The sequence below is a fragment of the Pongo abelii genome, chromosome 10 (genome assembly GCF_028885655.2).
Source record: "Pongo abelii isolate AG06213 chromosome 10, NHGRI_mPonAbe1-v2.0_pri, whole genome shotgun sequence".
Taxonomy (NCBI): domain Eukaryota; kingdom Metazoa; phylum Chordata; class Mammalia; order Primates; family Hominidae; genus Pongo; species Pongo abelii.
The window spans coordinates 9,183,618-9,210,412 of NC_071995.2; the positions used below are offsets into that span (position 1 = coordinate 9,183,618).

The 26,795-nt window shown below is 36.5% G+C and overlaps 1 protein-coding gene across 1 annotated transcript in view; it reads right to left on the bottom strand.

Annotated features, from left to right (window-relative positions):
• Window positions 1-531: 531 nt before the first annotated feature.
• LOC129049294 (pregnancy zone protein-like) overlaps window positions 532-26,795 on the bottom strand; it is a 42,337-nt gene continuing 16,073 nt past the window's right edge. Inside the window, 21 exon segments of the mRNA XM_054527795.1 lie at window positions 532-584; window positions 1,262-1,303; window positions 2,149-2,251; window positions 2,926-3,006; window positions 3,534-3,624; window positions 3,978-4,108; window positions 4,751-4,781; window positions 4,955-5,042; window positions 5,333-5,509; window positions 6,047-6,121; window positions 8,549-8,606; window positions 8,820-8,941; window positions 9,142-9,268; window positions 9,766-9,994; window positions 10,502-10,616; window positions 13,096-13,154; window positions 13,341-13,483; window positions 16,037-16,201; window positions 21,224-21,293; window positions 21,295-21,368; window positions 24,259-24,401. Coding sequence (XP_054383770.1) covers window positions 532-584; window positions 1,262-1,303; window positions 2,149-2,251; window positions 2,926-3,006; window positions 3,534-3,624; window positions 3,978-4,108; window positions 4,751-4,781; window positions 4,955-5,042; window positions 5,333-5,509; window positions 6,047-6,121; window positions 8,549-8,606; window positions 8,820-8,941; window positions 9,142-9,268; window positions 9,766-9,994; window positions 10,502-10,616; window positions 13,096-13,154; window positions 13,341-13,483; window positions 16,037-16,201; window positions 21,224-21,293; window positions 21,295-21,368; window positions 24,259-24,401 — 2,177 coding nt within the window.

Here is a 26,795-nt window from a genome sequence, read left to right on the forward strand (position 1 = left end):
AGTAACCACGAATTTTGTCATTTAAGGAATGTTGTATAAAAGAAATCATACAGATTGTGACCTTTTGAGACTGGCTTTTTTCCCACACAGCCTAATGCTTTTGAGATCCACTTAAGTCGCTGTGTATGTCAATCGTTTGTTCCTCTTCGTTGTCCAGCAGAACTATGTTGTATGGTTGCCAAACCATTCATCTACTGATGAACTTTTTGTTGTTTCCAATGTTTGGAAAAACTGTTTTCTTTTTCCTTTTTGTGGTTCAATTGACATTTTTAAAAATTTTGCTTTAATTCATCTATAGTGTTTTCAAGTGTACCTCTTTGTATAGCTTTTCTGTGATTTAACAAATGCTAGAGAGAATGGATTCATATTCAGAAAAGGGAACATGATATTGATAAAGAACAAAAGAAAAGATAGAGTTATAAATGCCATAAATTTATTCAACTTACAATTTTTTTGAATTTCCAATGATCTTCCCTTCTTTCTCTCACTGTCCTCTCTATTGATGAGTCTGTTCTTCATTTCTGGAGAAGTTCACCCGATGAGGTCCGTAAGTTGCTGTTTGCAAGCACTTCTTTGTTCAGATTCTAAGTAGTAAAAGAAAAGGGAGAAATATTAGGGAAATTCTGTGACCTGCTTAAGAATAATTCTTTATATTTCAGTTATAAATATTTGAACTTAGTAACTTTTAATTATTTTTAATGATAAGGATGTTCTCCATGTTTTCATATTTTAAAATGGAGAAGCAAGATTTCATTGCAAATTGTATGTCAAAGATGAACCCTGTCAATCAGCCTAAAGGAAGGTCTTATAGACTACACCTTTCATGCTGTGCTATATGGATAATTACAGTGACAAGATTTTTGACTTTAGTGTACACTTAGAAATATCCTAGAAAGGCGATAGGTGATGAATATATCATCACTGGGTATAGAATGGAAACTACATATTAGATAATTTAGTTTTTACATATGGCAAATTCTTGGATTCATCTTCAAACAAGTCACCCCAGACACCAGTAATTGTATTTAACTTGCATTTTTTTTCTGAGAAATTTTATAACACATTTGATATAGTTCAATTTATATATGGTGCATCAGGGGTTTTTAGGATATGGAAAGGGTACAGTCATCTCAAGAAGCAGCCTTATGCAGAGAACTGAGATGCTTATTTATTTTGAAGTTGGGATTAGACTTTACTGTTTAACTGAGATGCTTATTTATTTTCTTTCAATTGGCATTAGATTGAATCATTTATACTTTACCAGCACTGCAAGGGGCATTGTATTCTTCAAAGGTGAATTCATCTGAAACACAGAAATTATTGGAGAGAAAGAGTGAAGACATTCAGGCATAAGCACCTAAGATGTGAATTGAAAATAAACTATGTAAGCTAAGAAAGAAAGTAGACAGCATCGCTACAGAACCAATAAAAATGACTTCTCTATTAAGCTGTTTGGGATCGGTGGGAGGAAACTAAGAGAAAATCTGGCTTGGGAACAGAATTGAGCGGCCGGGTACACAGGTGGCGTGCCTAAGAATAGTTACAGTAGTTACAGGACTCCGTAGATAGTGCCTTTTCACAGCTGTGTTTTTCTCATTGGAATTGCACCTTGCTCTCTGAAACTTTCCTTAATCAAAGACGAACAGTTTTAGCACTACCATCATGCCACAATGGTGGTAATTTTCTAGCTCAAGGCCATGAGCAAATCAAAGTATTTCCTGATTATTACAAAGTTTCCCAAATTTTGTGAGACTATCCGAAGCACAAGTCAAAAACAGATCAAATTTTTCATGTCACACATCAGCATTGAGATGTGTTTTTTCCATTATTGTACTCTTCTTATCTCTTTGGAATAATTCAGCCCAGGACAAACAACTTTATAGGAAAATTTAGATAGAATGGACCCTCTTATTGCCTTATGGTCAATTGATAAGAATGACTCTAAGACTTGTTTAGTGGGGGGACATGAGAGGTTAATACACAAGAACATGATTATCCAGTGCACACAAACTCACTTTTTCCCCCAGTGAAACACTGTGGAGTTTTGCTTTAGTTAAGGCAATCCTTTACTAGGTTAGTAGTTTTTTGTTTGTTTGTTTGTTTGTTTGTTTGTTTTTCATTTCAAAGCTCAGCATGTCTGAATCTTACCTGTCTCATAATAATCATAGGCTTTTACTGTGGCTGATTTTAAATTCTTTATTTGAATGTCTTGTTCCACAAAGAAGGAAAAATGCAGGGTTTGATGGGTTAGCTTGAGAGACAGGAAAAACAATTGGAATCAAAGATTAGTTAATATCTTATGAAGAGTGGCCAGTAACTAGTTAATCAAAGATTAGTTAATCTTTGATTAACTAGTTACTGGCCACTCTTCATAAGATATTATCAAACCCTGTAGTTATGCTATATATCTGTACCAGAACCTACGAAAAGAAAGGGGAATGCGGTGACCTGAATAACATACTCAACGACAGAAGAAGGACAAAAGAGACAATTTTATAGACAGCCAAATGTAATAAATCAAGCCTGTTGACAGTCCAGGCTTCATTTCTTTTTTCTTTTTCTTTTCTTTTTCTTTTTCTTCTTTTTTTTGGGACTGAGTCTCGCTCTGTCACCCAGGCTGGAGTGCAGTGGCACAATCTCGGCTCACTGCAACCTCTGCCTCCCAGGTTCAAGCGATTCTCCTGCCTCAGCCTCTCAAGTAGCTGGGATTACAGCCACCTGCCACCGCGCCCAGTTAATTTTTGTATTTTTAGTAAAGATGGGGTTTCACCATCTTGGCCAGGCTGGTCTCGAACTCCTGACCTCATGATCCACCTGCCTTAGCCTCCCAAAATGCTGGGATTACAGGTGGGAGCCACTGTGCCCTGCCGGCTTCATTTCTTTTTATAGAACCTCTAGTTGTTATTCCAGATCTAGCAGAGTCACAGAAAGTCTTATCTTTTCAAAGTGGATTAGGACATGGTTGGTGCTCACTTCAGTCCTCTGAATCTGAGGCTGTTTCTGGAGCTGTTGATCAAGAGGATAAGCCAGAAATATGGAATAAGAAAATTTCATACTTGCAGTAGTTTTCAGGTATTTATGATATAAACAGCTTCTCAGGAGCATCCAAACTACTAATTTTGATTTCTTCGAGAATAATAATGAAAATAACAATAGCAATATTTATTGAACTCTTATTCTCTATATATGCTATAAGTGTATGTGAAGATACATATATGTGATATATATATGCATGCACACACCCATATATCCTTTTCTCTTTTTATATATAGCTGGAAAATAATTCAATACCATTCCACATAACTAGGTGTCTTGGGGCCTGTTGGAACATTACTTATCATGTTTCTGACTTATACCCTATACTTGACACCATATAACCATGATACACACTATTAAAATGATAGAGACACCCTCTAGAGAAACAATTTTGAGGGAGCACACCTCTTGAAAAGTGCATCAATAAAGTCAAATTGACAATGATAAATGCCAGCATTTACCATGACTTTGCTATTTGTAAGGGATCTAGGGATTACCTTTTTAACTGATGCTCTCATAGGTATGCAGCCTGATACCATCTTCACATCAACAATGACCATGTTGGAACTGGGTCGGTCCCCAGTAGAACTATAAAATCAAAGCATAGGAATAAGGAATTCAAACAAAATTTCTTGGAATTCATTCAAGACAAACTCTCTTTACCTTCTATTTCTAACACTAAGTTACTAGGTCTACTGTATCTGTTTCTGTTATGGTTGTTTGGAAAACCCATCATTTTAAGCTCACATTCTTCAGATATTGTAATACCATATTCTCAATGTTAAGGCTTTTTCAGAAAATTTTCTTGTTAATAAACACTGCAAGAATTCCATATTCATTATGTGTGGCTTTGGATAGTGGAGTTTCTCCACATAAGAAAATCAATTTCTCCATATTCTATTAGGTTGGTGCAAAAGGTCTGGTCATGATCTAGGACTTACCCAATGTTGATGTGAATCTGGAATGTTCTGTGAGCATCCACTCCATCACAATTTGTGGGGAGAGTATTAACCTGCAGAGCAAAGGGTGTTTTCCCTTCTTTCTTGGGAAGGATGTTGTACCTCAGGCATGTCTAAAACAAATGGAAAAAGAATCCTTAATTTTTACACTCAAATTGTCTCATAGTCTGTTCCAGGTGATTCATACCTTCCCTTGGCATACACTTCTTTTTCTTATTTTGAAATTCAAATATAACTCTTGAGACTTTCTCTCCCATTTGCAGCATCTCCTAAACTCCTTGAACAAAGAACTTGAGCACAAATGCAGTGAGCCTGTCCAGCAAAACAGAGACACAGACATGAGGACCACCTCACTTTTATAGCTCACTTTGTGCACTGCCTCCAGTCATTGCTCTTCACAATTCAGTGGAGGAGATTACTGGGAGGAATTGATGGGGAAATAGTATATAAGAGCTAAATATACTCTAGTCCAACAAACATCTCAATATCTTTTATTATCTCTCAACTTTATTGGTTTCTCTGAGTTGATGCTTTTTAAATTTTTTGTTGTGAAATATTTGTTGGAGACTCCAAGCCTCCCCACCATGAAAACTGCATTTCCAGAACGACTTGTCCTGATTTTACTTCATCGGGGTCTCCTTCTGTCCTCTCCCTCCTCTCCTTCTTTAATGCACAGTGTGGGAGCTTCTTCCTCTGTCATTTTATAGAATGACATTTTCTGCTTTGTATTTCCATTTAGAAGATCCTTATTTCACCATTTTCAGCTGTGTTATCACGGCAGGTAAGCTTTCAGAGATGAAACAGTGAGATTACCCAACAGGAATGATACATACAGCATATGCATTATTTAAAGACTAACAATTTTCCACAGAAAAAACTCCAGATATTAGAGAGTAGCTGTTTCTAGAATCCTGAAATGTCATGGATCTACAGAGAGCATAGGGAAAAAATAATCTTACCAAGTGTTTTCCTGACAGCTACCATAATTGTCCCCAAAGGTGCTGTAGGAACCATCTCTGTGCTTATAATTCAATTGCCTTTGGTACCCTGAAGAGGAAGTGTTCATAGATTTATTGAAATGGCAAAGACATTGGAGGATTATTGAGCTTTTTTCTCAGTGCTGTTAGGAATCATAGGGTAACTAATATTTAGTTAAAATTTCCCCCAACCCCCAATCACAGGCTTGATGATACTATTGAATTTTCTACTTGTATATTGGGACATTTTATTGAAAATCATGACAATGACTATCAAGTCTTAATGAAACAGATGTTGATTTTAGTTCACCAAAAAATATTTAAGAGATTATGGCTCTTCCTTTTGAGGTAATCTCTCACCACTGACGAGGCAGCTAGTGGCTTTGGCCTTGATCTTCTCTGTCAGCTGTCGTGTCTCATTTAGATAGTTTAGAACATAAATGTTAGGGACAAAAAGGACCATATTCTTCTCTCCACAACCATAGCGCATCTGAAGAAGGTTCTGAAAGTTTTGCACTACAGAGCCTAGTATATCTCCTGTGGAATAAAAGTTGTAAGGAAATCAGATATGGTTTGTATTTGGCTAGGAAAATAGATTATTAGCTAACTGAGAGGCCAAATGACCTATAGAGGAAAGGACAAGAAGACCAAAAAAGGTGAAAAAACAAGAAATAGAGAGGAAAACAAAAGGTGAGAAAATAAAGTAGACGGTTTAAGGATGGAGAAAGCAGGGAAGAAACTGAATGGTAGGTGATCTATCTTTTCTTGTGGGCCACATGTCTGGTAAAACTCAACCACAACCATTTTCAAATTGACTAGGAAGCATTACCACCTAGTAAATTGCTTGAAGATGAGGGCACTGAGAGGTGACCCTTTCTTTTTAGAATATATCAAGGCATAATATGTAACACAACATCTATTCAAGCCCCTTTCCAACTGTAACACAGTGTAACCCTTAGTGCTTTCTCTCAATCCAATGCCTGTTGCCAGAGACTTCATTAATCATGGACGGTGAGGCCCATGCACTAGAATTATACAGCTAGACAGCTGCTTCCCTTGGGCTGAAAGACTCACCTAAGACTGAATATGTTGCCCTTGGAGATCCTTCCACCACATTTGACGGAACATTCAGTGACACATTTTCAGGTACTCCAGTATCTAATGAAAGAAGAAAAACATACATATAAAGGAGGGGAAAGTGAGAAAAATGTTCTATTTTTGTTATGAATCATGCTTCTCTACATCATCTAGATCCAACGTTTTATTTTCCTTCGTCATTATATAACTTTTTTTTTTTTTTTTTTTTTTTTTTTTTTGTGTGTGTGTGTGTGACAGAGTCTCCCTCTGTCACCCAGGCTGCAGACAGTGGCATGATCTCACTGCAACCTCTGCTTTCCGGGTTTGAACAATTCTTGTGCCTCAGCCACCTAAGTATCTGAGATTACAGGCATGCACCACCACGCCTGGCTAATTTCTGTATTTTTTGTAGAGACAGAGTTGGCCAGGCTGGTCTTGAACTTCTGATCTCAAGCGATTTGCCTGTCTCCATCTCCCAAACTGCTGAGATTACAGGTGTGAGTCACCATGCCTGGCTCAGTTATTATATAATTTCTTCGATACAATCCAAGTTTCCCTTAAAGCCATGATTCATCTCTCAGTGAAGTTCATATTCATCATATACATTTGTGCTAAATTTCTATGGCTTTTCCTATAGGCATATACTTATGGTATGCTTATTTCCTTCTCTTCATGATTTATATTAATTCCTGCTACTGTTAGTGCTTTTCAAGAATTACATTCATTCCATTCATTTGTATTCAGTTACACTATGTACCAGGTTCTAAGTGCAATGATACCAAAACTTTCAAAACAAATTTCCTGGCCTCCTGGAGATTTCATTTTTAGGGGAAGAGTAAGATAAAAAAGCAAGAGTATATTTAGTATACTAGATGTTGATAAGTGCTATAGAGAAAATTAAAGCAGGGTAAGTGTTTCTATGGTGAGCTAGTAAAATAAGGCATGTCAGGAAGTGGGGAGGGGGTTCCTTGTGGAAAAGCTCATTGATAAAAAGTCCTATGTGAGCAGAGACTTTAAGTAAGTCAAGGAGCCAGATTTATCCAAACCTGGGGGAAGATACTTCCAGGAAAAAGGAACAAAAAGTAAAAGGACTCCAGAGACTGAAGCATGCTGGGTGTATTCCAATAGGAAGAAAGAGGTCAGTGTGGCCGGCACGGGGTAAGCGAAGGAGAGATTAGGAAGATGTGAAGTCATGGGGTAGTAAGGGTTTCTAAGTGGCATTAAAAACTTACGCTTTAACTTTGGGGGGATATGGGAGATTCCTGAAGGGGTTAGAGAAGAGGAGGGACACGATCTGACACATGTTTTAAAGGATCCCTCTCGCTGAAGGGGAACAAGAAGAGATGATCAGGAGACCAGTTAGAAAGCTATTGAGAGCCTGCAAGAGAAAGGACTAGAATAGTAGAGATGGAGAGAAGTGGGTAGATTCTGGATACAATTTGAAGGCGGAATCGACTAGATTTGTGCATGGATTGGGTAGGGAGTATAAGGGAAAGAATGTAGTAAAGAACTCCAAAGTGTTTCTCCCTAGCAAAAAGAAGAATGGATTTTTCATCATCTGAGATGAAGGAAATTGAGGGAGGAGCAGGTTTGTGAGGATGAGCAGATACTCAGTCTTAAACTTGCTGATTTTGATATGCCTATGAGACCTACAAGCCTGTAAGTGGACAGTGGGCAGTTGAATACATGAGTCTGAGTTCAGGAAAAAGGTGTGGATCAAAGTTGTAAATTTTTGGACACAAGTACATAGTTGTTATTAAAGCCATTAACTAGATGATTTTATCAAGGGATCCTCATATAGAGAAGAGAGATCTGCAGACTGAGCATTATCGTCGAGATGATTATAGGTGGTACAGAGTTGGATTTTTAATGATAATTTAAATAAACATAAAATAGTGTTAGCTTTTCCCCTTCTCTTTCAATACAGTGGTAATTTTTATATTGCTATATTAATGATATTAGTAAAATATTGGTTTTCTATACAAGTTAGTGACCTGGAGTTCCTCTTAAAATAACTTGTTTAAGTAAAAACATGAGTGCATTTAAACTGTTAATTGAATAGTAAATCATACTAATGTCACACAGATATTTCAATATTTTGAACATGCTTTAGGAAGACACTTGAGAAACACAGATGTATCAGAAAGAATCCTGTCCTGAGGTCAACAGCCTTAGTCCTTATTATTAGGCAAGAGCTTTTAAGCTTTTAAGCAAGTCTTTTATTTCTCTATGCCCATGTCTTTATTCTGAAGATATAATAATAATAATTTATCCTAAAAAGTACTTTCTATTTATTTCCCTAAGAAAGTTGAGGCTCATTCCAAGTGATTTTCATCAGGACAATGTTTTTCATCAAATGTCCTTAGATTTGGAGGAGGGTAAGAGTTGTGTTTTTTTTTTTTTAATCTCTCTCTCAGAGAAAAGCATGCCCCCAAAAGACATTCCACAACTATATACTCTGGCAAGTCACTTAACATGAAATTTTTCTCTATTTATTACACTTAACTGATGCACAGAGCAGCATGTTGAAAGTTTCCTCCTTTGCTATTCCTTCAGGCTTTATATTGACAAAAAAAAAAAAAGTAAAGCGATACTGAATGTATAAAAGAAAAATTAAACACTTGAAAGCAAAGGAGAAAATGGTGGTGAAAAATTGGATTGTAGATCTATCCACATTCTTGGGAATTAAATGTCACTGTGAGATGCATATTAGATAATACTGTATGAAATAATAAGGGCTCTGAGACTCACAGAGAGTAGACTTACGTACCTCAACTAGTAAGGGCTTGACTACAGTGTCCTTCTGCGCAAGTGGTGGGATGTCAGTCAACTCATTGTCACACACTTCCTGAGAATGCACGGCTTCTGCAGTGGCTGTGAAATTCACCTTTCCTGGGGAATAAAGTTCTTAAGAGTTAAACGGTGATTCTATATTGAACAGTTTCTTCTTTTCCAGTTTCCCCAGCGTATCCAGTGGTTGTCTTCCTCTTGATTAGTATTAAAGGAGGAGAAAAAGTGTGTGTTGGGATCAGTGCAGAAAACAAATCATCCAAGCACACTAAGTGGAATTTGCTAATAGCATTACTACTCACCCAGTGACTTCGGAGTCACAACCCAGGACACGGTTTTCCGTCCATTTCTACAGACACAGTGAGATTCTTCATTCTTCTCTGTTGGAACAGCCAGGAAAGCGGAAGAGACCTCCAGCTGCACAATGACCTGTCCCCCACACCAAAACCACAAGTTTATGAAGGGATGCAGAACAAGATGAATACTGCAGAAGATGCTCTGTGCATCAGGTAAATGGACTGAGGGACAATGTCCATGAGTCCAGAGGCGCTGAGAAGCTGTGCAAACATGGTCAGCTGTATCAGACACTTTAGGTGCTTGAAACAAGAAAATTGAAAAACTGACAGGAATTAGGATAAGTGTTTAGGATTTAGCCTTGTGCCAACAGAAGAAAGAGGTGTTTAGTGAAAAACATGAAACAATCAGGTGGACATAATGTCTGAATTTAGGAATACACAGATATAGGAGCCTGAATGAATATAACCTTACCACCTTGGGCCTGTCAGGTACCTTTGCTCTTAGTACCAGGTCTGTTCCAAAATTAGGATATATCATATGCAGTTCTGATCTCCTGGGTTACCTAGGAGACCTCGTAATGAGTGGTGACTATGTTCTATTCTCATTCACTTCCAGAGAAGTGCCCTTACCCGAATGCAGATGGACAAGTAGTTAAACACAGTGGCTTTGAGTGTGAAGGCTTCTCCTCGCACCACAGAATAAGGAAGGGTGAGCTCTAGGAAGAAAGGCTGGAAGGCTTGAAGAGACACGATAGGAGAGAGGCCAAACCCTATGGTTCCAGACAAGCAGAATGCGCTGGCCTTCCACTCTGTGATGGTGTGAGGGACCTGCCCCACCAGGTCACTTACAGCTGATGAGCTAGTGAAGGAGCAGAGAAGAGGAGTGTGAGCAAATCTCTTTTTTTTAAACACAAAGCATGGCTGATCCTAGAACATGATAACTCAGTAACCTAGTGTGGTAAACGCTGAACTTGATCTAAGGGTTGGTGCTCCTGGTGAGGTCTTAAAGTTTTTTTTGTCCCACCTCCCTTAGTTCCTCCTTCCCTCCCTCCCTTTATTTCTTCCTTTTTTCTTTCATTATTTCCTTCCTTTTATTCTTTCTTTCAGTCTCCCTCCCCTCCCCTTCTCTTTCCTTTATTTAAGAGGGCTGGTAGCATCCTACTTTCTATTATTTTAGTTATGGATGGACGAAATTAGAAAAAAAAATTAGCATTGTTTAATTATGAGATAAATGAACTATAAACCTAAATATTTACCAGAAAAGAGCAGAACAGAACTAAAAGGATCAGGAATCCAGGATAACGTCAGTCATACAGCAGGATTCAAACCCTCTCCTAAACTAAATTCCAGGCAACACACAACTTACTCAACTACCACCAAATCCCAGATCCAGGTCTCAGAGAAGTACTTCCGGACTATCTCTTTCACTTGCAATATCTGAGGTTCTTCTTCGATCGTTGGGTACATTATTTCTACGGCTCCTGGGGGTACACCTCACAGACCTGGTCCTGGAAGACAACACACAGGCCTCAGTGTGAACCTCATTTTTATCATCAATTTCTTATTGCTGCCTTATTTCTCAAGTGGAATAAGGTCATATGCTCAGGGAATGTTTATTATTGGAACAATTTAAGCTACCAGCTTGTTATTTTGTTCACTTTCCTATAAAAAAGCTAATCCTATTTTTTCTTCAAATAGAATCTAGAGCTAAATATATTTTTCTTTATAAATAAAAACAAATGACCTGTACATGTACCTCCTGAATCTAAAATAAAAGTTGATTAAAAAAAAACAAATGTAGCTCTCTCTAAGATGGATTACTCAACTGGTGAAGGGAAGGATAAAGAGTAATTTAATACACCAAATATTGCTTTTACACTGAAATTGTGTTCACATGTCTTCTGTTTGCAGTGAGAATCAAACAAGAGGAATGGATATTAGCTAAGCAAGATGATTCCAGGAATGATTGTTTGTTTGTTTGTTTGTTTGTTTTGACATTGAATTAATATGGAGACACAAACAATAAGCAACAAGATTCAGTAAAGTATGTGGTATAGACAATGGGGAGTCAGAAATGAAAAGACGGTCAACTTTAGTTAGGCTGGAAAAGACTTTACCAAAGTGGAACCTAAAATGATCATTCATGGATGGGTGGCGGAGGAGAATGGGGAGGCATTCCCAGGAAAGGACTGTGCAAATATATATACAAAGGTGGAAGGGTGTTTCACAGGGATAATAAAAATTTACCCTCTAGAGTAGAATGGCTATTTTCAGGGTGTGTTTCCCATAATTAGGTAAACAGAAGGTATAATATATAATAAAACATCATGAAGGCTAGGACAAATAAATAAGGTCTGTTAAGTCGGGAGTTAGTTAGCTTGATAAAAAAGAAATTGATACTCCAGAAATCAGAAGATATACATATATATGATATATATCATCTTTATATATTGTTAATATTATCTTAAATATCTTTATTATGATATTATTCTATAATATATCTTCTGATATCTGGGGCATCACTTTTTAAAGATAATTATATACGTGTGTAATTATAAATACATATATGATATATATAAGATAATAGAGTTAGATGTGCTCTTTCAAAACCTTAAATGCAATAATTTTATGAATTCTGGAAGTAGTGACTATGTTTGAGAAATAAGTGACAAGAGAAAAGCAGTGTTTAAGGGTATGCAGGACAGATAGGGGTAAAGAAAAGCTGGAGGCAAGGAAGGTGAATTAGAATGGTTTTTTAGTAATCTAGTTATGAAATAATGACAGACAGATTAAAGTGCTGTAACTGAAAATGAGAAGGAAGAAAAGGATAAGCGACAAATACCAAAAGAAAAATTTGCATAGAATATTACAGAACATTTGGGGTCAAAGTGTAATGATGTACTCTGAGTTTTCAGATTTTCTGAATCATACGTTTGTTTCCATTGATCTGTTTTCTCTTAGGTTGGAAAGAAAATACACACTTGGTGAAATGAAAGTCAATTAATCATGCTTTTCAGTTTCTTTTTTTTAAACAAACATACCATTAAAGGAATCATGATTTTATTTTTTTTCATTTTATGGTCACAATACCTCAGTGAGTTTGGTGTTGTCATTCTGACTTCAGATTTAAAGAAATTGAGCCTCTAAAAGGTTAAGTGAGTCTGCAAATTTCCAGAGTCACATAGTCATAGCAGATAGGAGTGTGATGAAAAATTGTCCCTTTGTTCTTAAAATAGTGTTCTTTTTCACTATACAGGATTTTTTTTTTTCTGGTGAGGAAATATCCTTAATGGCTCCTTTGTTTTCAACTAGAACATTACTCCTTGCCTTCCCAGGCAGTGAATCTGCTGTATTAAAATGTGTTTATTATTATTATTATTTTTTTTAACACTTTTTACGCCCTCCTCATTTTTTATTAAAAAGTAAATTTGGTAGACATTCAAGCATGCAGAGAAAAATTTCTCTAGGCCTGATGGCAGTAGAAAAGAATTTTGAGTTAGGCCTTTTGCAACATTTCCTCATTTCCAGGTATACTTGAAACACACAAAGAGACTATGCAGAGGTAGTATATCTGCCAAAAGTTGCATTACTCTCTTTTGCTCAATATTACATAAATCACTTCTATTTCCATAAGAAGATGTGACAGAGACAATTAATATCCACATGAGCCTTCCCATTTCTCAGCCTCCTTTGCATTCAGGGCAGGAACATGGGCGGAAGTGATGCATACCATTCCCACTCCTGGCTTTAAGAGTCACGTGCAACCTCCTTCCCCATGGGTATGACCCTGAAAGCCACGCTGGCGATGGCAGAGTCACCAGAGGAAAGCAGACTGGTTCTCTCTGACTCACTGTTTGGCACGGGGCTGTTCTGGAGAGTGTCTGAACTCACAAGTAGATTTTGTGTGAGCAAAAACCAAACTATTACATGCTTAGCCACTGAGATGTGGGAGTTTGTTACTGCCATTGAATCTAATTCTGACTAATTCAGGTATTGAATCCATCATGGATAAGGAAGATCTAAAATGGCAAGACTATTAAAAGCAAAAACAAAAAGGTAGTTGATTTTGATGTCAAAGAGAAAATAATAATTGCTTAAAAATCCTCTATTTGAGGAAAAAATATTATTTGGGGCTAACTTACCAAGAAGTTGCTGCAGTCTCAAGATCCAATACTTAGAAAAACAGCTTTTCATCTTAAACCAACCCAATAAAGCACGATTTTTCTTCTATTCTGTCAGACAAATAAATCACACCCTTACCTCCTATTATGCTGATACGCAATCCTTGTGGTAGACACAAAGTTGGCTTATGGATTTTTGAGTTGGTAAAAATATCTAATCCTATGGACTGAAAAAAATTAGTTGTTAAAGCATAGTGGCAATCCAATCTTGAGACTGTAAGTAATTTCTTGAATTTGTGTTGTACTTTCACTATTATGTTACATATAGCTCATATGCTCATCATGAAAATTACACATAATGAGGAGAGTTATTTATAAATATGAAAACAGAGTCATAGAAGGTCAAGTTCATTAAGCTATTGAGTGAATAGGAGTGGGAATTCAAACCCGTTTCTGATTCTTATTTCTAAATATTGTCTGGTATACTCTAATGCTCCTTAACTTTTTTTTGCATCCATAAAACTGAGTATTTTAGACTTAGATATTTTCTTCTCTTCTTTTTCCCCATGAAACAAATATCTGTGTCTGTGTGTGCATATAGACAGCTCTCCTTATGGCTTTATTACAGAGAGCTTTTTTTTTGCTTGTTTCTTGTCATTTTAAATTGAAGGTTTGCATATCGGAGGTTGTTCTTTACAATCTTAGTAAACTGTTTTGTTTATGTTTTACCAGAAGATATGGCTTTTCCTGAATATCTATGCTTGACTCATTCCTGTGCTCCTTTCCTCTTTTTTCTCAGTTTCTTTCAGTCGTCTCAGATGTTTGCATCTAAAACCCACATTCAGATGCCCACAGTTGTCTACAGTCCACCTGTTTTCCATCATCCCCCTTCTTCAATGTTAGTCACAGATAAATATTATTTGCTATTTTATCTCAGAGTATTTGGGAAATGGTGGGACTCTTGAACACAGTTGTCAGTGAGGGTTGTGTACGCAACAGAAAGAAATAAACCAGAAATAAATGTTTAGAGATTAAACAGCTGGTTAATAAACCAAGAAGTATTCTTTTCATCCTTCTACCATCTGATTTATGATTCCAGAAGGCCCAGAAGAGAGATTTAAATTGCTTTCAGCTAGCTGTAGACCTCTATCAGATGAACGACATATTTTCCTGAAGGTATGATGAAAGTTTTTAGTGCTTTTTGATAGTGATAAGATTTAATTTCACGACCTGGATAATTCTGCTCAGTTATAGTTAATACTAAAGAATTACATTTCTAAGATATCTTAACATTTCTAATATAAGTTTTGTTAATCTTTTCTTAATAAAAGACAACTTTAAGTTTTCCTGGAATTTTACTGCCCTGTGAGAACTAAAGTTTTGCACTTTATGTATTCAATCCTGTATTCATTCAACAAGTGTATTTTGTTTGTTTTGTTTTGTTTTGTTGTTTTTTTTTTTTTGAGGTGGAGTCTCACTCTATCGCCCATGCTGGAGTGCAGTGGCGTGATCTTGGCTAACTGCAAGCTCCGCCTCCGGGGTTCATGCCATTCTCCTGCCTCAGCCTCCCGAGTAGCTGGGACTACAGGCGCCCACCACCACGCCCGGCTAATTTTTTTTTTTTTTTTTTTTTTTTTTTTTCTTTTTTTTTTATCTTTTTATTATTATTATTATTATTATTATTATACTTTAGGTTTTATGGTACATGTGCGCAATGTGCAGGTAAGTTACATATGTATACATGTGCCATGCTAGTGCGCTGCACCCACCAACTCGTCATCTAGCATTAGGTATATCTCTCAATGCTATCCCTCCCCCCTCCCCCCACCCCACAACAGTCCCCGAAGTGTGATGTTCCCCTTCCTGTGTCCATGTGTTCTCATTGTTCAATTCCCACCTATGAGTGAGAATATGCGGTGTTTGGTTTTTTGTTCTTGCGATAGTTTACTGAGAATGATGATTTCCAATTTCATCCATGTCCCTACAAAGGACATGAACTCATCCTTTTTTATGGCTGCATAGTATTCCATGGTGTATATGTGCCACATTTTCTTAATCCAGTCTATCATTGTTGGACATTTGGGTTGGTTCCAAGTCTTTGCTATTGTGAATAATGCGGCAATAAACATACGTGTGCATGTGTCTTTATAGCAGCATGATTTATAGTCCTTTGGGTATATACCCAGTAATGGGATGGCTGGGTCGAATGGAATTTCTAGTTCTAGATCCCTGAGGAATCTAGTAGAGACGGGGTTTCACCGTGTTAGCCAGAATGGTCTCGATCTCCTGACCTTGTGATCCGCCCACCTCAGCCTCCCAAAGTGCTAAGATTACAGGCGTGAGCCACCACGCCCAGCCTCATTCAACAAGTGTTTATTGTGCAAATGACTGAGATGATGGCCTCCAACAAGGTGCTCACCTTTCCAAGAGAGTCAGACACATTATGGAAAATATTTTGTTTTGGTTTTCTCACATATTGGAATCCCCAAGAGTCACTGAGAGGGGAATACAATGGTGGTAAGCAGCTTTGGGATCCATTTGGTTAAGGTTTGCAGCCTAAAAGTAAACCACTTTCTATTTAAGGTGGTAGAGAAATTCATGTGTGAACATCTGTGTGTCCACAAAGTTCTCTGTCTCTGAGACTTCAATATTTTTCTGTTAGTTATCATTTTGTTAGAGGGAGGGGAGAAAAGATTCTAGAGCTTAGAAGTCCATTGTTTCTCCATCTAAACAGAGACATAGAAATCAATTTTTATTATGCTTTTAGGAAAAAAAATTACCTTGAAGATACTGTAAATGTCATCCCCCTCCAGGACTTGCTTTGGTGTGGAAGTGATTCCCCTGTGAGTTGTGTCTTTTGTGTTGTTGCACTCTTCATCATATTCATCCGCAGGACCTCCAACTCTAAAGGTAAATGGACTCTTTACTGGTAGCAAGTTATAGACCTGCAACATTGAGAGAACAAAGAAAATATCTTTCTTTTCAACAAATTTTAAAATGTGATAGTGTCCCACAGGCGATTTAAAAGATTATGGTGTTTATTTAACATGTGCATGCTTACATTATGAAAAGCAACACAGAGAATCATGGAGTGATATCAAAGGCCATCTCAGCACCTTTATGCTTGATATCAATACTCTGTTTATTCTTTTCATAGTATTTATAAAAATCTGGAATTATTATATGTTTATATGTTTTTGTTGCTTGCTTGTTTGTTTTTATATCTCACAAGATTATAAATCAAAACTGGTAAAAGACCAAATCTGGATTATCCATCATTAATAATCCTGGTCTCAAAACAATGTCCATCTTATAGTCAAGATGCAATAAATATTTCTTAAATAAATAAGTGAACCATGAAGCCAATAAAATATAGGGCTGTTCTGAAATTGCTTCATTGCAAGAGACATTTTTAAAGACAGGATTGAATGGAAACTCTCTTTTGTCCACACTTAAAACCAGTGAATGAGTGTCTGGATTTTAAGAAAAGCATAAAATTTTTGCATAATTTCTTGAAATTATGTTAGTGGTGGGTTAGGAAGTGGATATAAAAGAAAAGAAATGAGAATCGAATTCCTCCTTTAAAATGTATTGTTTTTATCATCAATTTCTTATAGTTGCCTTATTTCTCAGGTGGAATAGGTTATATGCTCAGGGAATGTTTATTGTTGGAACAATTTAACCTACCAGCTTGTTATTTTGTTCACTTTCCTGTAGAAAGGCTAACCCTATTTTTAACATCTCCTAGTTGTGTTTTCTTCATTCATAATATTAAAGTAATAATAACCATCTCAAATAATAATTATTCATTTACTCACTCATTAAAAATGTGTTGATCATCTATTGTATGTAAGATTCTGTGCTAGGCAAGATGATAGAGTCAAGACCTATCAGTATGCTGTCTTCAAGAGACCCATCTCATGTGCAAAGACACACATAGGCTAAAAATAAAGGAATTGGTGGAAAATTTACCAAGCAAATAGAAAACAGAAAAAAGCAGAGGTCATAATCCTAGTTTCTAATAAAACAAACTTTAAACCAACAAAGATGAAAAAAGACAAAGAAGGGCATTACATAATGGTAAAGGGTTCAATTCAACAAGAAGCGCTAACTACCTAAATATATATACAACCAATACAGGAGCACCCAGATTCATAAAGCAAGTTCTTAGAGAATTACAAAGAGACGTAGATGCCCACACAATAATAGTGGGAGACTTTAACACTCCACTGACAATATTAGATAGATCATCAAGACAGAAAATTAACAAAGATATTCAGGACCTGAACTCAGCTCTGCATCAAGTGGACCTGACAGATATCTACAGAACTCTCTGTCAAAACAAACAAACAAACAAACAAAAAACCCAAAATATATATTCTTCTCATCACTACATAGCACTTACTCTAAAATTGATCACATAAGTGGAAGTAAAACACTCCTCAACAAACGCAAAAGAACTGAAATAATAAGAGTCTCTCAGACCACAGTGCAATCAAATTAGAACTCAAGATTAAAAACTCACTCAAAACAACACAATGACATGCAAATGGAATAACCTGCTCCTGAATGACTCCTGGGTAAATAATGAAATTAAGGTAGAAATCAAGAAGCTCTTTGAAACTAATAAGAACAAACAGACAACATAACAGAATCTCTGGGATGCAGCTGAAGCAGTGTTAAGAGGGAAATTTGTAACACTAAACACCCGCATCAAAAAGCTAGAAAGATCTCAAATCAGCAACCTAACATCACAACTAAAGGAACAAGAGAGCCAAGAGCAAACAAACCCTAAAGCTAGCAGAAGCCAAGAAATAATCAAGATCAGAGAAGAACTGAAGGAGATGGAGACACAAAAACCCTTCAAAAAATAAATGAATCCACAACTGACCCCATAGAAATGCAAACAACCATTAGAGGATACTATAAACTCCTCTATGCACATAAACTAGAAAATCAAGAAGAAATGGATAAGTTCCCGGACTCATACACCCTCCCAAGACTGAACCAGGAAGAAGTTGAGTCTCTGAATAGACCAATAATGATTTCAGAAACTGAGGCATTAATAAATAGCCTACCAACTAAAATTCCAAGACTAGACAAATTTACAGATGAATGTTACCAGAGGTACAAAGAAGAGCTGATACCACTTCTAATGAAACTGCTAAAAGATTGAAAAGGAGGGGCTCCTCCCTAACTCATTTTATAAGGCCAGCATCATCCTGATACCAAAACCTGGCAAAGATACAACAAAAAAAGAAAACTTCAGGCCAACATCCATGATGAACATCGAAGCAAAAATCCTCAATAAAATGCTGGCAAACCGAATCCAGCAGCACATCAAAAAACTTATCCACCACAATTATGTTGACTTCATCCCTGAGATGCAAGTTTGGTTCAATGTATGCAAATCAAGAAATGCAATTCATCACATAAACAGAGCTAAAGACAAACCCACATGATTATCTCAATAGACTCAGAAAAAGCCTAGGATAAAATTCAACATCCCTTTGTGTTAAAAACTTTCAGTGAACTAGGTATTGAAGGAACACACCTCAAAATAATAAGAGCCGTTTATGACAAACCCACAGCCAATATCATACTGAATGGGCAAAAGCTGGAAGCATTCCCCTGGAAAACCTGCACAAGACAAGGATGCCCTCTCTCACCCCTCTTATTCAACACAGTATTGGGAGTTCTGAGTAGGGCAATCAGGCAAACAAAATAAACAAAGGGTATTCAAATAGGAAGAGAGGAAGTCATATTATCTTTGTTGACAGATGACATGATCCTATATCTAGAAAAGCCCATCATCTCAGCCCAAAAGCTTCTTAAGTTGATAAGCAACTTTAGCACAGTCTCAGGATACAAATTCAATGTGCAAAAATCACTAGCATTCCTATACACCAACAACAGACAAACAGAGCCAAATCATGAAAGAACTCCCATTCACAATTGCTACAAAGAGAATAAAATACCTGAGACTACAGCTAACAAGGGAAGTGAAGAACCTCTTCAAGGAAAACTGCAAACCATTGTTCAAGAATTCATAGAGGACACAAACAAATGGAAAAACATCTCATGCTTACGAATAGGAAGAATCAATATTGTGAAACTGGCCATATTGCCCAAAGAAATTTATAGATTCAATGCTATTCCCGTTAAACTACCATTGACAGCTTTCACAGAATTAGAAAGAGCTATTTTAAAAATCATGTGGAACCAAAAGAGAGCCCAAATAGCTAAGACAATCCTAAGCAAAAAGGAACATAGCTGGAGACATCATGCTACTTGACTTCAAACTTTACTACAAGGCTACAGTAACCAAAACAGCATGGTACTGTTGCAAGAACAGACACATAGACCAATGCAACAGAATAGAGAACTCAAAAATAACACTACACATCTACAACCATCTCATCTTCAACAAACCTGACAAAAACAAGCAACAGGGAAAGGATTCCCTATTTAATAAATGATTCTGGGAGTGCTGGCTAGCCATATGCAGAAAATTGAAACATGGACTCCTTTCTTACACCTTATACAAAAATTAACTCAAGATGGATTAAAGACGTAAATTTAAAACCTGAAACTATAAAAACCCTAGAAGAAAATCTAGGCAATACCATTTAGGGCGTAGGCATGGGCAAAGATTTTGTGACAAAATCTCCAAAAGCAGTTGCAACAACAACAAAAAATTGACACATGGGACTTCATTAAATTAAAGAGCTTCTGAACAGAAAAATAAACTATTATCAGAGTGAATAGTCAACCTACAGAATGAGAGAAAATATTTGCAATCTATTCATTTGACAAAGATCAAACATCCAGTGTCTACAAGAAACTTAAACAAATTTACAAGAACAAAACAAACAACCCCCTTAAAAAGTGGGCAAAGGACATGAGCAGACACTTCTTAAAAGAAGCTATTCATGCAGCCAACAAACTTATGAAAAAAAGCTCAATTTTACTGACCATTAGAGAAATGCAAATCAAAACCACAATGAGATACCATCTCACACCAGTCAGAATGGTGGTTATTAAAAAGGCAAGAAACAGCAGATGCTGGCAAGGTCGGGAAGAAAAAGGCACACTTTTACAAAGTTGGTGGGCATGCAAATTAGTTCAACCATTGTGGAAGACAGTGTGGCGATTCCTCAAAGATCTAGAAGAAATACCATTTGATCCAGCAATCTCATTACTGGGTATATACCCAAAGGAATAGAAATCATTCTATTGTAAATGTTCATTGCAGTACTATTCACAATAGCAAAGACATGGAATCAACTTAAATGCCCATCAATGACAGACTGGATAAAGAAAATGAGGTACATATACACCATGGAATGCTATGCAGCCGTAAAAAAAAAGAGATCATGTTCTTTGCAGGGACATGGATGGAGCTGGAAGCCATTATCCTCAGCAAACTAATGCTGGAATGGAAAATCAAACACTGATTGTTCTCACTTATAAGTGGGAGCTGAATGCTGAAAACACATGAACACATGGTGGGGAACAACACACACTGGGGCCTGTTGGAGTGGGGGCAGGGGGAGGGAGAGCATCAGGAAGAATAGCTAAAGGATGCTGGGCTTAATACCTAGGTGATGGGTTGATCTGTGCAGCAAAACCACCATGGCAAATGTTTACCTATGCAACAAACCTGTACATCTGGCACATGTACTCCAGAACTTAAAATAAAAGTAAAAAAAAAAAAAGATTCTGTGCCAGGCATGGCACAGATTGTCTTGGCAAGCAAGATTGCTCCCTCAATGAGAATATAACAGAGAATACAATGAGATAAAATATGTAAAGTACTTTATGCAATTTCTGCTTGTTGTGGAATTACACTATGCCTGTTACTCTGAAGAACTTGTTTTTTGCAAACATTTTTGGAACTTTCAACTTCCAAAAATGATCTTATCACATGAGCATTTCATGATCTCCAAGGTTGGAATGGGACTCACAGATTGAGGTGAGAGCTCAGCTTCAGGCTTCATTAGCAGCACACTCTGGTCTACAGCACGGAGGGCACAAGAGCGGGGGGGCTGTCACCTTCAGGTGGGTGTTTGAGGCTGGCAGGCTCTGAGCTGAGGAGAATCTCAAATTTACCTGTAAAGAGGATATGATTAAAGCAGCCACTTTTATAATTATTACAGTAACCAGCCCTTCTTCTACTCCAGGCTAAGAGTAGCCTTTTCTATACTTCCTTTCTCTTTATTCATCTTAGAGCAGGATTAAGAGATGAACAGCCTAGGAACTACCAATTCAGTGTCTCTGGAACAACCTGGAAATTTGATTCCAGTTAACTCAGGTTTTCCATTCCTTATATAAATGGTGAAACATAAATTGACTTAATCATATAGAAATAAAACGCTGCATAGAATTGAAAACACACGTACAAGAAAGATGCATACCTTGCTATCACTGACCTATCTCTGTGCAGTGTTTGTGTGATGACTGTGTGCAGTTTGCACGGTGATGTGAAAATCACATCCACTCTTGAGACCAGCCAACAGAAGTCTCCTCCAGTTGGCAGTCTCAGACATCTGAAATTCTAAAGCAGTGTGGAACTGTTCATCATGGTTGGGGATTTATTGGTCCATTTAAAAAAAATAAATATCTAATATACAGCCTAAGAGTTCATTGGTTCAGACAATTTAAAAAATGGTGAATAAAGAACAACAGGAAATTGTGCAGAATCTTCCAAAGATTTGATTCTACTTTGGCCAAAAAAATTAATTGGCAAGATAATCTATTAGTTCCTTCTGTTGATATAGACATTTCTTGAGTAGAATCTGAGTTGTACAGTAGTAGCATCAGGTAACTTCCTTGATTCTTGGACTGAAAACTGATTTGTATTGGAATGAAATATCAGTATGTTTAGCTAAATAACATCTGACTTAGGTTGCTAAATTTCACTATGACAATCCAGCTTTGTGGTCTACTGAATTTAATATAGCAGTTTGGAATCACTTATCATAAGACATATATGAAAAAAATCAATAATTATTTATCTTCAAGATGCAATAGTATTCATCTTTCTAATTCAATATACTATGAAAACGTTGCTTATGGAGAATCTCTTTGAAATATATTTGTTTTTATTTTTAGAAAATTTAAGTTCATTAAAATATGTTAGTGACTGTCCATGTCAAAAGAACAGGTAATTTGGGATTATAATAAACTAAAAACACTATTAACAAGAAGTGGACATGTTAGAAAATAGAAAATGTTTTACTGATATGAAAACCAAAACATAACTTTAAGGCATATTTCAAAGGAGTCTGTACCTCATATATTATATTAATTATTATCAATGTTATTCTTAATGAATAATTATATCTGGTTGAGTATAACAAACGATTCCAATTATTACATAATTTTTAATGTATACGCTAAATCTGTTGTGTTTAAGTGAAGAAATAAGTATATGAAGTTTGAATAGAAAACTATTTTTCTCTGTCTCAGCAAAGATTGAAAAAAATTTAAATGTATCATTTTGCAGGGATGCATGTCTGACTTGGGATCTTTCCTCACATCCTCAGTGCACTATTTATTTGCTCATCATCCCGCCAAGATGTCTAACTTTTAGGGTGCTTAATTTGTAATTTTAATAGATCTACTGTTTTTCTAATTTTTGTGGTAGTCAACTTTCTTCTGAATCTTCTTATGAATCTTTGTTCATATTATTTTTTATAGCTGATCTTCAATTCTGATCAATGATGATTTAAAAGGTATTTAACATGAAGTGATTGAATATAATGTCCATGGGCTTTTGCTTCTATGGTGAAGTTTTATACTGTTGCACAGGGACTGTCATATGTTTTGCAAAATCAGAAGTGTTCTTCAGACTGGAGTCCAGGGAGAAAATTAATTTTCTGCCAATTCTGTTTTATAATACTTCTCTCATTTCCAAAGTGTGAAGAGGATACTGACCCACTAGAAAGAGACCCCACTGCTAGAACGAATAAGATGTGCTGAAAGCCGGAGCATAACTTGGCCATTCCAAGATTTAACAACCAACTAACTACCCATCATTAACAGTAAAGGTATTGAAGCATGAAGGAGTCTCTTCTCAGTGGGTATGAAACACACAGAAGCCAAACAGAACAGACACTATGCTTCTTGGACACACCATCCGGGTTTAATAGCACTCTTTACTAAGGTGGAATTAAAGGTTTACATGAGAATCCACTGTGTATTTTTCTTATTTCACTGTATATTTAAAACAAGATAATCTAAATATAGATCTCAGGGCAGAAATGTTCACTTGCTATAAACACATTTTGTTTTGATCTCCACAAAGCCCACGTTAAAAAAAAAATCCTTCCAGGTATATTTGAAAACAGGCATCTGAAGTAGGTGGCTCTTATCTGATTGCTAATGTTATGATTATGCTGCCAGAGTAGTGAAAATCAGATAAACAGCACCAAGTTCTGTTGGAATAAAGCATACTTATATCTTAGTGAGCTTTACATGGCAGCTTTGTATTCCTTAAATAAAAAATATGCCATTTGAACCTATGTTAAATTTTTGTGCCATCATTATTTTTAAAGTGTCTAGGCTGTTTCTCATCTGTTCTGTATTATTAAGCTGAGTTTAAACTCATGACAACTTACTGGTGTCTGTAGTGGTACATGGAAGTGTGCCAGCGTATGATGGGGTAAAATTGGCACAGCCTTGTAAGGCATCATTTTTAATCAAAATATTAGTAACAAAACATTTTAAAATTAAAACTATTAAAGGCTTATAGATGACTTGATTTTGAAATTCATATGAATTTTATAACAAAACAAGAGACTTTTAAAAAATTGTGTTTGTGGTTGCCTGTTTTGGATGTCAGCACTAGACCTCTCAGTATGACATCACGCTCTGCCTTTAGAAGTAGTTGGGAGGAATGTTTTAGGAGCACTGTATGCCTAATTTCCTAATTTCCTTCTTTTCCACACATCACAATGGGAGAAGAATAAAAGGACTATTCTTAAACAAAACAACCCACCTTGCTGGCAAAACAGTTTTCAATCTCAAGCTTGTCAGTGTCTGCAACAATTTCTCCATTAGGTAAAACAGTGTAAACAAGCAGATGAGCACTAGAAGCAGAATCTGATTCCACTTGAAAAGAGAAGGAAAACACCCTTTTCACTGGAGAATTTAAAAAGAAGAACAAGTTCAGAATAATACATTAGCAATAGAATTATTAATTTTATTTTTAAAAAAGGCATTTCCAACTATAGACTTTATTTACATTTGGATTACACTGAAGTGAGAAAAGACTTGCATTTATACCACTGTGCAGGTAGCAGTGTTCAATAAATATATGCTGAGCTAATGACATTTTCCCTTAAAGATATAGATTTAATTGTTCATTTCCTCTGCTTAAGTAGGAAAAAGACGTTTAATGCATGTCTCTATTTCTAAATTGAAAAATATTATTGAGAAAGGAGTCAAGAGAGAAGAAAGAGAACTTCTAGACATGTTTGGTTATAATTCTTGTGTGTGTAAGGGCAATATAAAGGATGCAACACAGTCTTTTCCTTCAGGACATTTATAATACAGCAGGGATACAGATACAAATCACATAAAAAGCCTTGTGAGCCTTTGATTTTTATAATAGAATTCCCTGTGTTCATCTTAGTGGTTGTCCTCTGTGTGAACTGCATAGAGCTTATGTAACATTCCACTTGATTATTTTCATAAATGTTCTAAGTTTGATCTTTGTAGCATAAAATTATTCTTTAAAAATTGTACCCTTCCTGTATCTATAAAAGATTTGAGGGCAGCTTTCATGAAAATACAGAGAAACAGCAGAGTCAAAATAATTTGAAACAGTAAGACAAAAGCCAAATGAACGTGGAATTCTGTAGCAGGGTTAAACATAGGAGTTCATTTTATTAGGAAGCTGCAATAAAATGGTTATTATACTAGAGTACTTAAGTTTTCCATTGAGTTTCTGAAATGTCAAAGACAAAGTCGAAACAATCATTTACATAGCTGTCATTAAATAAAATGAAGTATATTTTTTCTTAAAGAGAGAGACACTTCTTCTTCCCACCCCACCACCTTAGGACCCAATCCATACAGGATTTAAACTCTACTGCAGAAACAAACTTTGAAGATATTGCTTTGTGAGGCAGTAACTTTTTCATATGTTATTAGAGACAACCTTACCTGCTCTAAAAAATCAATACGATGTCCAATAACATAAAATCAAGGATTAAATGGAAATTTAGAGTCAATGTTTCATATTTGAATGAACGTATTCAAATTTTGTGCTTTATTTCAAGCAGAAAGAAAACAATCAGTAAGAGATTATATAGACCTAAGAGATGTTACAGACCGAAGAAGAACCTATGGTGAGCGAGGTTTTAGAGTGTGGGTACTGCATCCTTATCATGACCTTAGAAGCCTCTTTCTGGCTCAAAAAGACTGGGAGAAAGTCTATGAGAAAAAGGTTTTCATCTAGAAGTAGAGTTAAAGGAAATTTATTAAGAGGCTAATCTGGAGCTCAAAAAATTACAAACAAACATTAATATTTTGAAATCAAACAAATTCATGATTAATTAAAAAGGTATCTTAGGCCGGGCGCAGTGGCTCACGCCTGTAATCCCAGCACTTTGGGAGGCCGAGGTGGTGGATCACGAGGTCAGGAGATTGAGACCATCCTGGCTAACATGGTGAAACCCTGTCTCTACTAAAAATACAAAAAAATTAATCCGGCGTGTTGACAGGTGCCTGTAGTCCCATTTACTCAGCAGGCTGAGACAGGAGAATGGCGTGAACCTGGGAGGCGGAGCTTGCAGTGAGCCGACATCGCACCACTGCACTCCAGCCTGGGTGACAGAGTGAGACTCCATCTCGAAAAAAAAAAAAAAGTATTTTAATCAAACTTTACATGACTATTTAAAGGAAAAGTTGTAAATAGTTGAGTTAGATGAAATTTTCAAATTTTATTTGAAAATTTATCTGAGCTCTGTTAATAAAAGTTGCTTCAGTCAATGATAGCTCACAAATATTCAATTTTGTTTCAAAATTTGAAACAAACAAAAAGAAGTCTATTTTTTCCTTATGGGATTCAACTTGGGGACAACAGGTAACAAGTAAATAGGCCAGCTGTACTTATCTTTTGTAAAAAAAATATATTTTTACTTATCTTTTTATGAAGTGTTAAGCATTCTTCCTAGGATAACAGAAATTAATAGATATTTATGGGCCGGGCACGGTGGCTCATGCCTGTAATCCCAGCACTTTGGGAGGCCGAGGCGGGTGGATCACGAGGTCAGGAGATGGAGACCATCCTGGCTAACACGGTGAAACCCCATCTCTACTAACAACACAAAAAATTAGCTGGGCGTGGTGGCGGGCGCCTGTGGTCCCAGGGACTTGGGAGGCAGAGGGAGGAGAATGGCATGGACCTGGGAAGCGGAGCTTGCAGTGAGCCGAGATCACGCCACTGCACTCCAGCTTGGGAGACAGAGCAAGACTCCGTCTCAAAATAAATAAATAAAGATATTTATGATTCAAGGAAATAAAGAAGAA